The sequence below is a fragment of the Zingiber officinale genome, chromosome 2A, assembly GCF_018446385.1.
Source record: "Zingiber officinale cultivar Zhangliang chromosome 2A, Zo_v1.1, whole genome shotgun sequence".
NCBI classification, from domain to species: Eukaryota; Viridiplantae; Streptophyta; class Magnoliopsida; order Zingiberales; family Zingiberaceae; genus Zingiber; species Zingiber officinale.
In genome coordinates, this window is record NC_055988.1 from 123,619,642 (window position 1) to 123,634,677 (window position 15,036).

The 15,036-nt window shown below is 47.3% G+C and overlaps 1 protein-coding gene and 1 pseudogene across 1 annotated transcript; one reads left to right on the top strand and one right to left on the bottom strand.

Annotated features, from left to right (window-relative positions):
• Positions 1-3,196: 3,196 nt before the first annotated feature.
• On the top strand, positions 3,197-4,187 carry LOC122039974 (annotated as a pseudogene).
• A 368-nt stretch (positions 4,188-4,555) lies between these two features.
• On the bottom strand, positions 4,556-5,694 carry LOC122043968 (fasciclin-like arabinogalactan protein 14). The gene is made up of 2 exons (XM_042604522.1): positions 5,242-5,694; positions 4,556-5,173 (listed from the first exon to the last, which is right to left on the bottom strand). The coding sequence occupies exons 1-2, from the start codon at positions 5,692-5,694 to the stop codon at positions 4,556-4,558; spliced, it is 1,071 nt and encodes a 356-aa protein (XP_042460456.1).
• Positions 5,695-15,036: the final 9,342 nt, after the last annotated feature.

Sequence of the window (15,036 nt, forward strand, 5' to 3'; positions counted from 1 at the left end):
TCACGCCCAACGACCTTTTAGGTCGGTAGTCCCAGACTCTCGCCCCAGTGCGAGTTATAAGTGAGCTCTGTTCTCACGCCCAACGACCTTTCAGGTCGGCTCCCATGCGAGAATTAAAAGTGAGCCTTGTGCTCACGCCCAACGACCTTTTAGGTCGGTAGTCCCAGACTCTCGCCCCAGTGCGAGTTATAAGTGAGCTCTGTTCTCACGCCCAACGACCTTTCAGGTCGGCTCCCATGCGAGAATTAAAAGTGAGCCTTGTGTTCACGCCCAACGACCTCTTAGGCCGGTAGTCCAGACTCTCGCCCCAAGGCGAGTTATAAGTGAGCCTGCTCACACCCAACGACCTTTCAGGTCGGCTCCCATGCGAGAATTAAAAGTGAGCCTTGTGCTCACGCCCAACGACCTTTTAGGTCGGTATCTCCAGACTCTCGCCCCAGTGCGAGTTATAAGTGAGCTCTGTTCTCACGCCCAACGACCTTTCAGGTCAGCTCCCATGCGAGAATTAAAAGTGAGCCTTGTGCTCACGCCCAACGACCTTTTAGGTCGGTAGTCCCAGACTCTCGCCCCAGTGCGAGTTATAAGTGAGCTCTGTCCTCACGCCCAACGACCTTTCAGGTCGGCCCCCATGCGGGAATCAAAAATCAACCCCCCTACGAAAATCATAAGCGAACTCGACGCCCACGCCTCACATTGTGCGGAGCGTTTCCAAATAATCAGGTCAGCTACATCTGGCTTCATTTTAGCTCTTTTATACAAATTGCAAATATGCAGCAAACAAGCAAGGCACGAAGTACGGGAAGCCATCCACCCTACCCCTAAAACATCGATGTTAACTGCGGCATCAGGTTTTGCACGTTTATTGCAGTTTTAATTTTCAAGCACTATGTTGGTTTTATTATCCAAAATTCATACATAAAAAGGAGTCATGATACAACTCTTAGCTCTTACATACGAGCCAGTTTCTAAAAATGCTTGCTAGATGAAAATTGAGCAGGAAAGACTAGGTCGAAAAAGGATAGATATACAAGTACAGTAACACAGTTCAATTAGCAGGCAATACAGCTAAGGCCACAGGAGGGAACGCTTGGCGGCAAAGGAGCCACTGAGATAACTATGGCCTGAACTGATTTTAACTCGGGGAAAGGATTGGTCATGGAGAATGAGCACTGCCGCGTGAAGAAATGTCTGGGGACTCAGGAGCCCCTGGGGCGTTCAAGGCTCGAGCCAGCTGCGCATGTAGGGAGTTGATGACTGTTTGTTGCCGGGCGATTGTGTCTTGCTTGTCGTCGAGATATGCACGGAGGAGAGATAGCTCCGTTTCATGCTCTTGTTTCAAGCGTTCCTGAAGGCTGAGTTGGCGCTGCAGGCTAGCCTGACATTCCTCTTTCCTCGCCTTCTCAGAATGCACGCAAGACTTCGCGACACGATACTGGGCTTCCATGGAGCGCAGGGCAGCTAGCTGACGAGCTCGATCCTGGGATACGCGTTCCAGTTCACGTTCTTTCTAGGCAAGTTGTAAGGTGAGTTGATCTATTCGCGTTTGGGAAGGTGGTTGATCAACTTCCTCAGAAAAAGGAGAATGCATCGCGGGGAAGAAGGTGGTGTAACGCGGGTTAGCAAAAGAAAGTGGGAAGGCGTGGCAGGAGAAGATAGAATAAAGAAACGATCGTAAGGCTCTTTATAAAGTGGATGGATGGCCAAGTCAAAGCAACTGTGTGGACACGGTACCCCGAGCGACTGACAAAGCAATTAAGGAGGCATGGTATTCCAGGCGATGCGACACAAAGGTAGATGCATAAGGCAAGAAGCAGAGCGCACAGAGATAGGCTGAGGTCACAGAGATATGCTGAGCTAGAGACACAGAGATAGGCTGAGGTCACAGAGATATGCTGAGATCTCAGAGATGTGCTGAGGTCTAGTCAGTCAGACTTTCGTCTTCCTTCGACTAGACTTGTGAGGGAGGCTTGTGATACGGTTAGCAGTGGAGGGGCCCAAGAGGAAAGGGGGAGAAAGGTCACAGCCATTTAGCGGTCAAAAGTCAAGAGGACGTGGCGGTCAATAGTCAAGCTGACTAGGCAGTCAAAAGGCTAGCCTATAGAACAGGCAGAGGTCAGGCAGACTGGTTGTTCAAGCAGGCGAGGCCGTGGGAAAACAAAGGAAGTCGGCGAGCGGAACCTGGGGTACAGGTCGGGATCGGTAAAGCTGGGCAGAGGCAGCGCAAGCTGCAGGCCTATGGTTGAGGGACATGACACAAATCAAAGGTCGGAAGCGGCAGGGCTGTGCAGAGACGGCTCGGTCCGCAGGTCTGCGACTCGAAGGCCCGGAAGTGCAAGCCACAAATCAAAGGTCGGAAGCAGCAGGGCTGTGTAGAGATGGTTCGGTCTGCAGGTCTGCGACTCGAAGGCCCGGAAGTGCAAGCCACAAATCAAAGGTCGGAAGCGGCAGGGCTGTGTAGAGACGGTTCGGTATGCAGGTCTGCGACTCGAAGATCCGGAAGTGCAAGTCACCAGTCACAGGTTGGAAGCGACAGGGCTGTGTGAAGACAGCCCGATCTACGAGCTTACAGTCGAGGGTCGGCAAATACATGGTACAGAATACAGACCGTGATCGACAGGGCTGTTCAGGGTTAGCCCGACTAACAAGTAACGCATATAGGCGAGATCTGGTCGAGGGGTGTGAGGTAGATGTAGACCGCGATAAATAGGACGAGCTAAGCTGTGCAGGAGTCGGAGGATCACAACTGTTCGTCAAGGGTAATCATTGCATACCAGGGAGATGTGCGGAGGCGGAGGTTCCTAAGCGAGAGGATGCTCTCATAACCAATGGCAGCCTGACAGATGTCCTTCACTACGAGACAAAACCCCTGTGTAAAGGCGAAGATTCCTAAACAAGAAGATGCATTCACGACCAATAGCAGCACGACAGGTGTCGGGGATATACGACAAAGCCCAGCGTCTAACGTTTTCTGACAGGTTGGCAGGTTCTTGAAGCAAGGCGGGTGCATAAAAAGGAGGAGATTCCTCGTACGCGGGTACGCGTTCTCTCGTCACTTTTTCCACAACTTTTCGTTTTTAGTCTCTCTGCTTTTTCTGGGGAAAAAGGACCTGACTTGAGCGTCGGAGGGCCTGATCCGGGGACTTTTTCCCTGGGTTCCGGTCTCTAACGTGAGGGAGGGAGATCGTCTGAGTGTGTGCAGGGTCCTGCAGCAGCGTCAGCCGCCCGTGGGAGCCGAATCGCCCACGACTTTCCGTCAACAACCAGGCCACCACGACCAGCCTCCGTCCGACTCAGCCTTCGGACAGGATCACTCTTCGTCGTCTCCCTGGCGGGCTACATCGGCGCCTGCTACCGCAACTCCTGCCTCCTCTGGCTCTACCTCGTCGTCATGTTCCTGCTCATCCTCTTCCTCTTCTGCTTCACTGCCTTCGCCTTCTTCGTCACCAACAAGGGCGCCGGCCGGGCCGTTTCCGACCGAGGATTCAAGGAGTACCGCCTCGGCGACTTCTCTCACTGGCTCCAGAAGAGGGTGGAGGATTCCAAGAACTGGCGGCGAATCAGGAGTTGCCTGGACCAGAGGAAGGCGTGCAAGAGCATGGAGCAGAAGAACGAGACATGGGCGCAGTTCGTCGGCCACGATCTCTCCCCGATCCAGGTTCCTGCTTCCCCAAATCTCATCCTCTTCACTCCTCCCACTTCAAAAATCAAAATCCCGTCTTTTTCATTCCGCCGACTTCAAAATCTCATCTTTTTTGTTCTGATCTCGAATTAACTCTCCTCAGTCGGGGTGCTGCAAACCGCCGACCGCCTGCAACTTCACGTTCGTGAACGCGACGACGTGGGTAAAGCCGGCGGGCTTCCACACTTGAGACATGCCGGCCGACTGCGACGCCTGGGAGAACGACCGGTCGACGCTCTGCTACGACTGCGAGTCCTGCAAGGCCGGCGTGCTAGCCCAGATCAAGCGTGACTGGAAGAAGATCGCCGCCGTCAACGTCGTCTTACTCGTCTTCCTCCTCCTCGTCTACTCCGTCGGCTGCTGCGCCTTCAGGAATCACAGGGACGAGTACCGCTACCCGCGCTTCAAACGAGCAAGATACCCTTAATTAGCAGAATTAATCTTAAATCCTGCTCCTCTTTCAATGCTGTCATCCCCTCCGTGAACTGCTTGATCATGGTTGACTTTATTCCGACAGGAGTAGCTCGCATCTAATCGACTGGCAATGTTTCTGGTCAACGATAAGTTGTCCATGGACTAGCATGTTATTGGTCAACGATAAGCCGACCATGGAGAGTGGGAGGATGGAATAGATGACGTCATCAATATAAGTTCATATAATAATTTTAAATAAAAATTATTAATTATATAATTCTAAACTAGATTAGCTTAATTATCCTTCCTCCTTCCCTGTTCTACGCATTTTTGATAATTAATTCATGAAAATTATTTTTTTTAAAAAAAATTACACGAGGTTGAAATAAAAAAGAATTATTAAATTTTTAATCATTTATTGTATAATTTCCAAAAAAAAATTTCGTCGTCTTCGGCAGCTAATTACAGAGAACCCAACGCCGCAAAGCTTATCGCCGCAGCAACTCCGGCGAGCCCGGCCACCGCCTTCTCCGCCGCCGAATGATTCCCAGCCCCATCTGCCGCTTCGTCCCCGGCGCCTCCAGGTCCCTCCGCAGGAGAATCGCTCGGCCCATCCGCCGCGGGGGCGGGAGACGCGTCAGAGGAGCCTGAAGACGGCGCAGCACTCGCCTCCGACGACGGCGCGTCACCTGCAGGCGAAGGCGCCTTTTCAGATGCCGGAGATCCCGCCGGCGGAGAGTCACCTGCAGGCGATGGCGCCTTTTCAGATGCCGGAGATCCCGCCGGCGGAGCGTCACCTGCAGGCGATGGCGCCTTTTCAGATGGCGGAGATCCCGCCGGCGGAGCGTCACCTGCAGGCAATGGCGCCTTTTCAGATGCCGGAGATCCCGCCGGAGGAGCGTCACCTGCAGGCGATGGCGCTTTTTCTGGCGCCGGATCTCCCGAAGGCGGCGCGTGTGCGGGAGCCCCGGCGGCCGAGCTGTTACCGGAGCCATTATTGGCGGCGCCGTCGATGCCAGGAGGCACGACGACGCTGCTAACTTGGAGAACAGAGATGTTGTACGGCTGCTCAGCGACCACCTTACGATAACAAGTCAAAACACAGTTAGAACGGAGACCAAATCGATCATAAATCGAATGTGCATTACCTTGACGAGGTTCGAGACGAGGCCGGAGCCAGGGGCGGCGGAGCCGAAGGCGACCTGGCTGTTCCCGGTGTCGGTGACGTTGAGGAAGCCGTTGTGGCCGGCGGCGAGGCCGGTCGTCTGGAAGAGGGTGGTGAGGATGGCGGTGTGGTTGGCGAGCTTCTGGAGCTTGTCAGCGTCGTAGTAGTCGAGGACGACGTGGACGGCGAGGATGTTCCTGAGCTCGTTGGGCGGGCGGCTGGAGATGGCAGAGGCGGCGCCGTTGTCGACGGCGAGGACGGTGATGGTGGCCCGGGAGTTGATCTGCGAGGCGACGCCGGTGCGGCTGAGGAGGTCGTTGAAGGAGGAGAATTCTGGGAAGTTGGAGAGGATCGTGGTGATGTTGTGGGAGGAAGCAAAGGGAAGGAGTATGAGAAGGAGAGGAAAAGCCAAGAGTGTGTTTACTTTGATGGCCATGACTTTCTTGCCGTTGACTTTATCTCATTCTTGTTCGTCGGGTGGTTTTGTAGGCATGTGGTGTAATTGGATGGTTGGAATGGAGGGTTAAAACTTGAACCGGAGTCATGGTTGACCTTAATTAGGACGAAGGAGATGGTTGACCTTGAATGGAGAGAAGGATGAATGTGGTTGACCATAATTCGCGGGGAGAGCTGGAAGACAAAATTCTTTATTCGCAAAATAATCAATTACAAATGAATCAAATGTTCACATAAAGTTTCATATTCAATTTGATAAAAACTTGATTCAATACATAAAACTTATTAAACTAGATGAACAAGCTTGAAAAATTTGGTAGCTTCTTCATCTAGGACAAGTAAAGAATTTCATGTTCATTTTACCCTTTTATATTGGTTTTCTAGCACATATACTCATGCTTACTCTGATGCAGATTTTCAATGGTATATTTCTGAAACAAGGCTACAATGAACATGTTGCATTCTGTTCTTCTGTGTTCATAGCTCATTCATATCGTGTTAGCTCGATGCAGTTAAGAATTGTACATTACATTGTTGTCTTGTCACTTACAAAGGGAATATGGAACACTGAACAAGCTGCACACATTCCTCTTACAGACAATTCTAACATTGAGCAGGTCTGTAGTAAGGCATTTTTTCCCCATTTCTTTCTCATCGTCTAGGTTTGTGCTAACTTTTTTTTCCTTTGGCCCTTCAAGTTGAAAACCAAGAGGAATCACTATGTTGAGGGACCGGAGGAGAGGCAGGCAATCGCGAGTTTCTTTGCTCATGAGATAGACTACAATGGTCATTTAAATTTAGATCTTCTGCTACTGCTATGATCCTCATTGGCTATCTAGTAGAAGGTTTCATCAGTTGGACTAATTTGCATTTCGACATGTAATCTCCACAACCAACAGATAGTGTTGAATCCTTTTTTTCATGATATACTTGTGTTTCAAATCTACAATCTGAGTTTCAGTATATTATAGTTTTCTAGTACATGATTTATGTAAAAATTAAGAGAAGGAAAAAACTAATTATACTATTGGATCTTAAAATTAATACAGAGTATAAGATCTTATATAATTAAGTTAAAAAAAAAATCCTAAATTCTATAAAAAAAAGGGAAAAGTCCAAATTACCTTAAAAGTTATAAACAAATAAATATAAAATCTAACATCCCCCTCAAACTCACGATGCTACAACTAGAAGCATTGAGAGTTTGTTAGATAAGAAATGAAAACGTGAAGCGGAATGTGCCTTGGTAAATATATCAGCAATCTATAGCTTTGAAGGAACAAAAGACAATGTGATGGTGCCAATATGAAGATGGTGACGAGTAATGTGACAATCAATTTCAATATGTTTCGTTCGCTTATGAAAAATTGAATTGCGTATAATTTAAATACTACTCTGATTATCACAATATAACGAAGTAGGTTGATGAAGAGAGACACCCATATCCGCAAGCAACCAACGCAACCAAACTATCTTACAAGTAGTTGAGGTCATGACACGATACTCAGCTTCTATGGAAGATCTAAAAATAACATATTACTTTTTACTCTTCCAAGAAATAAGGAAATCATCAAGAAAAATACAGAAGCCAGTGGTAGATTTGCGATCCGCAGAATCACCAGCCCAATCCGCATCAGAGTATGCACGCAGCTCAAAAGATGGAGTAGAAGGAAATAAAAGACTTTGAAATTGAGTGCCCTGAAGATACATGAGAATATGAAGAACAACAGCCAATGAAATGTAGTTGGTGCAACGACAAATTGACTAACCACATAAACAACATATGCAATATCTAGACGAGTTAGGTGAGATAAACCAAGCTTTCAACAATAGTTCTGTACAAACTAGGATCCGGCAAAGGTGAGCCATCAGATGGAGAATATCGAGCATTAGTCTCAATAGGAGTATCAACAACTCTATTATCAGTAAGACGAGCATGCTCAAACAGATTTGTAACGACCCGCCTCCTACTAGCTAGGCTGCGAAGCCGATCACTACATTATGATGTGCTGGACTATTAATGCGGAATGAAAACTGGCTAATTTAAAATTTTACTGAACTAAATGCTGTAAAGTTTAACTTAGTGTTCTGGGTGTACCTAGGAGTTGTACACATGCTAGGAGAGGTGTTTACAACTGATAATAAACTTCGGATCGATCCACAGACCGATCTACTGATACTGGCACGGTAGGAAACTCCGGATCGCCATTCTTTTGTTTCGTGACCCAGCTCCTGATCGATCCACGGATCGATCAGGGAACGATCAGAAACTGATCGGTCTGCTGACCGATCAGTGAGCCACTTTTCGTGAACCTGCTCCTGATCGATCCACGGATCGATCAGGGAACGAACAGAAAGCTTCTGTTCGCAGAAACCAGGTCCCTGATCGGTCTACCGACCGATCAGAGACTCCCTGATCGGTCTGCTGACCGATCATGGGTTTCTGATTTCGTATCAGGCCCCTGATATCAGCACTGATGCGTGCCAAAGTCATTACACAACACTATAAAAGCTAAGAGAAACATTCTACTAGGTAATGGCTAACATACTAAACATGATTAAGGCATAGAATACTAATTCATGGCATGTAAACATATGGAAACCAAAACTAACAAGGTTTTAAACTGTTTTCTTGCTAACTAACAGAAACATAAGATAACGCTTGCTATAAGTACTAATGCATACTGAACACGTTCTAATGCATAATAAAATAAAACTAGATCCCTAGGATCTTTATTCCAGTTCCTTCCACATTAATAGTCCAGCACAGCATAATGTAGCGATCGGCTTCGCAGCCTAGCTAGTAGGAGGCGGGTCGTTACAGAGTGGTATCAGAGCAGAATTCCAGTTCCTTCCACACACATCTTGATCTACATTGACCTCCAGCCTCCACTGCTAGTCCATTTTCCTTTTACCTGTATCTGCAGTATAAGGAAAATAGTATCTGTAAGCTAAAAAGCTTAGTAAGAAACCATCTACCTCACTAAAACATGCATACGATGCAAATATGATTTTAAATCATGCTGTTTGAAAGGATATGCTAAGTATACTGAATAAACTAAACATGACATGACATATAAGCATACAATCACGGCATATCTAAAGCTGAACATGATATCAATCACATGGTATCAATGAAGAACTAAGCTGATACTAAAAACTGAGCTAAGCTAATACTGAGCTACTGCTAGGACTGTACTGAATTCACGAACTAGTTTGTGAAAGGTTGAAAACCATATACATATAGTAAGTGAAAATACTAAACATGCTGCTGATGGGCCCGACAATTGTACGCATCTCTAACTAGACCCGGATTGCAAGTTCAATCTAGTAGGGTTTACTAGGTTAGCTAAACCTAGGGACGACTATGGAGCCCAACCCAATGGATATCTAATCCAATATAGTGCCAAAAGTAAAATACTGAAATAGCTAATACTATTTTGCTGAATCTAGGTTATCTGAACCTAGAACTAGGTTGTCTGAACCTAGAGGCGACTGTGGGAGCCCACCCATTTGGACATCTAGTCTCATAAAAGCTGAAATAAAAACTGATCATGCTAATTAACATGTTCTATGGCATTTAACTAAATGCCCACTGTATCATAAGGCTGTGCTAGGCATTTTGTCGAGCATTTGGCGCTCTCTAACTTTCCTCTCGATCAGGGAGACCACCTCTAGACACCCAGCAGCGTCTAAACCCCTATCGACAGAGGATACACGTGCTCGGCCCATCTAGAGATGCTCAGTAATCCCTAAATCTGTGAGAAGAGTTAAAATACACACTATATGCTGACAAAATTCAATAAAACTAATCTAATGCATAAAAGAAAACACGCGAGAGCTACTTATACTGCAGGTGAGAGGTTTCTTACCTCGTACGCTAATTTTCTTACAACTCTATTCGCTAGAATTCCGGTGGAGACGATCCTTTCGATAATCTCCTCGCTCCAACGCGTTCTTCTCGCGGAGGGGAACGTTCTTGTGTTGGAATTGCTGCCGGAAGGTACTCTTAGGGCCCTAGGGAGGGAACCCTAGGGTTGGCTTTGGCTTGTTTGGGCGCCGAGAGAAGGAAGAGGAGAAGGAGAGGGTGTTCGGCGGTGAGGGTTTTTGAGAAAGAGATGTTGCCGAACCAAACTAAAAATAACCCAAACCAACTTAAGTTTTTAATTTATATTAAGTGGGTAACTAGGCCCAACTCAAATATAAATATAAATGTTTCCCTTCTCTTTCAGCACGGCCCTGCTGGGTTCACCGGTTACTAAGGCTAACTAAAGGTTTAGCGGACCCGAGAGGTCCCGGGTTCGATTCCCGCTTAAACCATTTTACTTTTCTATTTATTTTTGCTACTTTCGATACTCCAAAAATTCCAGAAAAATATCTAATAATTCCAGAAAAATCATAGAATATTCCTAAAATAGTTTTGAGAATTTTCGGGCGTTACAATCCCCCATACCTTATAAAAAGTTCATCCTCGAACTTAGAATAATTCTGGGTACTTCTGTCTCATGCTGACTTCTGTCTCCCAAGTTGCCTCTTCTGCTGTGTTACTGTGCCAAATGACTTTGACTAATGGTACTTCTTTGTTCCGTAATTTCTTAACTGCTCGGTCTATTATCTGAATAGGCCGACTATCATAGCTGAGGTCTTCGCGGATCTGTACTGACTGGGGCTCAATCACCTGGGTGGCATCTGGGGTATGCTTCTTCAGCATAGAGACATGAAATACATTGTGGACAGCTGACATTTCCTGGGGTAGCTCTAGCTCATATACTACCTTGCCCACTCTTCTGCTGATAAGGTATGGTCCCACATATCTGGGACTAAGTTTGCCCTTCTTCCCAAAACGCATCACTCCCTTCATGGGAGCTACTCTAAGGAACACTGTATCCCCGACTGAAAACTCTAAGGGTCTGCGCCGTGTATCAGCATAGCTTTTCTTGCGGCTCTGAATTGTCTCTATCCTCCGCGGATCTCGTCAGATAGCTGTGGTATCTGCTACTAGATCTGTCTGAAGTTCTAGTTCTTTCTGTTCACCACTCTCATACCAGCAGATTGGAGATCTACATCTCCGCCCATAGAGAGCCTCGTAAGGTGCCATGCTGATAGTGGCCTGATAGCTGTTGTTGTATGCAAATTCTGCTAAGCTCAGATATTTGCACCAACTTCCCTTGAAGTCTAAGGCACACGCTCGGAGCATATCTTCGAGTACCTCATTTACTCGCTCCGTCTGACCATCTGTCTGAGGATGGAATGCTGTTCTGAACTTTAACTTAGTGCCCAACGCTGACTGTACACACTCCCAGAAGTGTGATGTGAATCTGCTGTCTCTGTCTGAAATGATGGTTCGTGGGACTCCATGTAGTCTGATGATCTCCTGGAGATACAACTGAGCTAGCTTCTCCATGGAGTATGATATCTTGATAGCTAAGAAGTGGGCTGATTTAGTCAACCTATCGACTATTACCCAGATGGAGTCAAAATCATTCGTGGTTCTGGGCAGTCCCACTATGAAATCCATAGAGATATCCTCCCACTTCCATTCTGGAATCTGTATAGGCTGCAGGACTCCTCCTGGTCGCTGATGTTCTGCCTTGACCCTCTGACAGGTGAGGCAGATGCTAACATATCTGGCGATGTCTCGCTTCATCTCGGGCCACCAAAAATGGTTCTTCAGGTCTTGATACATTTTGGTGGAACCTGGATGCATCGCATAGGGAGTCTTGTGAGCCTCATCTAAAATCTGTCTCCGTAGCTCCTCCTGATCTGGAACACAAAGTCTGTCACCAAAATACAACACCCCGCTATCGGACACTCTGAATTCTCTACTTTCTGATTCTGCTAGCCCTTGCTTGATTTTTTGAATTTCAGGGTCCTGCTCCTGAGCTGACTGAATATCACCAAGCAAGGTAGACTCTAAGGTCATAGTAAAGAGCTGTCCAACGATGAGTTCAAGACCGAAATCTACGATCTCCTTCTGTAGGGGCGGTGACATGGCTGTAAGAGATAATAAGGTAGCACTGGATTTTCTGCTAAGTGCGTCGGCTACCTTATTGGCTTTCCCTGGATGGTAGAGGATGTCCATATCGTAGTGTTTGACCAGCTCAAGCCATCTGCGCTGTCGCATGTTCAGATCCTTCTGAGTGAAGAAGTACTTCAGACTCTGATGATCTGTATACACTCTGCACTGAGCTCCATATAAGTAATATCTCCAAATTTTGAGAGCGAACACTACTGCTGCAAGCTCAAGGTCATGAGTAGGGTAATTCTTCTCATAATCCTTGAGTTGTCTGGAGGCATAGGCAATCACCTTGCCGTTTTGCATCAGTACTGCTCCTAGTCCCAACTTAGAGGCATCACTATAGATGTCAAAGCTGCTGGTGTTGTCTGGTAGAGCCAAAATGGGAGCACTGGTCAATCTCCTTTTTAGCTCGCTGAAGCTGTTCTCACAGTCCTCTGTCCACTGAAATTTCCTGTTCTTTCTGGTAAGAGCTGTCAGTGGGGAGGCTATCCTGGAGAAGTCCTCTACAAACTTTCTGTAATATCCTGCTAATCCCAGAAAGCTCCTGATTTCGCTGGCGTTCTTAGGTCTCTTCCAGTTACTTACTGCTTCTATCTTGCTGGGATCTACCATAATACCATCCTTTGAGATGATGTGACCCAGGAAGGACACCTGATCTAGCCAAAATTCACATTTCGTGAACTTGGCGTATAGCTGGTTCTGCTGAAGGGTCTGCAATACTAGTTTCAGGTGCTCTGCGTGTTCTTCCTGAGTTCCTGAGTAGATAAGGATGTCATCGATAAACACAATAACAAACTTATCTAAATACTCCCTGAATACTCTGTTCATGAGATCCATGAATGTAGCTGGAGCATTGGTCACGCCAAAGGGCATGACTACGAACTCGTAGTGTCCGTATCTGGTTCTGAATGCTGTCTTGGGTATATCCCCTTCTTTAACCTTCACCTGATGATAACCTGATCCGAGATCTATCTTAGAGAACACTGCTGCTCCCTTCAGCTGGTCGAACAGGTCATCGATTCTGGGGAGGGGATACCTGTTCTTGATCGTGACTTGGTTCAGTGATCTGTAGTCTATGCACAGGCGCAAGCGTCCATCCTTCTGCTGCACGGACAATACAAGCGCTCCCATGGTGAATGACTCGGGCGATGAAACCCTTGTCAAGCAGCCCCAGAGTTGCTCCTCAAGTTCCTTCAATTACTTGAGCCATGCGATAAGGCGCTTTGAGATAGGATTGGTACCGGAATGAGCTCTATCTCAAAGTCAATCTCCCTGGTGCTAAGCCCGGTAACTCTTTAGGGAAGCTCGGTAGTCACATACGACTCGAACCTCTGCTAGCTGTTGGTTCTTGTCCTGGCTGGCGTTGACTACGTGTGCTAGGAATCCTGTACATCCTGAATCCAGTAGCTTCTGTGCTTTCATAGTTGAGAGAAACTTCTTGGCCTTTCTCTTTGGTTCCCCGCTGTATTCAAATTGCACTGCCGCTTCAGGTTGGAAGATGACTTTCTGTTTACGACACTCTATGGTAGCACCGTATCTGATCAGAAAGTCCATTCCAAAGATAACGTCATAGTCGGTCATCTCTAGCACTATCAGATCACAAAAGAGCTCTCTGTCTGCTATAATGACCGGCATTGCTCTGAGTCAGTGCGTGGATGCCATGATCTCTCCTGAAGGTAGTGCCGTCAAAAACTGACCACTGAGTACCTCTGAGGGTATTTCTAACTTTTCGGAGAACATCCTGGCTATATATGAATGAGTTGCCCCAGTATCAAATAGAACAGTAGCACTATACTGTAAAATGCTAATCTGACCTGTGACAACTGTCGAGGCATTGGCTATGTCCTCTCTGGTAAGTGTGTAGATCCTCGCATTCGCCATAGCTGGAGGGGCTTCTAATCTGCCCTGGCTGATAAGTGGACCTTCTAGAGCGGCCTGCATCTGATATAACTGAGCGGCATGCTGAATCTGCTGTGGCCGAGGAAGACCGGTCTTGTTCGGCACCCTGGCCATGTGCCCTTCTTGTCCATATTCAGCATCCTCGTGTGCCCTTGCGATAAACCCCGGTGGAATTTCCACAAGTAGCACACTTTGGATAACCGGGTCGCTTGCTAGATGGTCCTCCTTTGGGTCACTCCCATTCGCACTTGCCGCTGGAGTTCCCTTTCCAGCTAGAGCCGTGGCCTTGCTGTTTTGAGTATGAGAGTTTCCTTGGCCTTGGACTCGAGGAGACTTGCTTCACTGCTTTATTGCTCGTAATGCTCGTGGTCAAGGCACCGCCACTAACTCCTCCGTGGTTTGTGGCCTATGTATGCCACCACCACGTTCATCGCTATCTCCGGCCTCATCTTGAGCATCAACCGGATTCGCTCCTTCTCTGTGCCGACTAGCTCGCATAGACGAGCCAACCTGTTGAATTTCTTCACGGCTTCCTCAACTAAAAGGTTGCCCTGACGAAACTCAGTGAACTCGTCGTAGTGGCGGTTTGTAACCCGTATGTGAAAGAACTCCTCGAAGAATTCTTTCTCGAAGTCAGCCCATGACATCTGGTTCACTGGGCGCTTCGTTCTGATTCTTTCCCACCACATGCGTGCGTCTCCTGTCAGGCAGAAGGAGGCACACTTCACCTTTTCCAGAAGCTCCATCGTGCTCTCCAGTGTTTTGAACCAGGCTTGTGCATCCCATGGTTCACTAGTGCATGAGAAGTTCTCTGGCTTGATTCGCTGCCACTGGATCAGATAGGCTTCCTTTCTTGGCTCAGCTGTTGGGACTGCTGGTGCTGGTACTGGTGCTGGCGCTGGCGCTGTAGGCTGGGCTGGAGGAACCTCTAAGACTTCTGGAGTCGTCAGGTTTGGTTCCGGGGTGACTGTGAGGGTACTCGGCTGATTAGCCTTTAAGGTGGCTATTTTCTGTCGCTGTTCAGCTAGCTGCTGCTGTAACTGAGCCACTAATGCTGTAAGGTCAGGAGGAGGCACTGAACTGCCTGCCTCTTGCTGGGGCTCAGTAGTTAGTGCCCTTCTAGCTGGGCGTCCTCGTGCCATTTCTAAAGACATAGAGGACAGAACATGAATAACTATTACAATCATAATTGTACAACTATCATTATCATGTTATATACTATCACATACTATCATGCAGCAGTTTATCTATAAACATGAACTATAACAAGGAAACAGAAAGCATAAATAAAGTAGAGGTATTCTTACTTGGAAGCTGCATGTTCAATGCTGATGTGTGTGTAGGAAGTATGGAATTCTGAACAGCATAATGTAGCGATCGGCTTCGCAGCCTAACTAGTAGGAG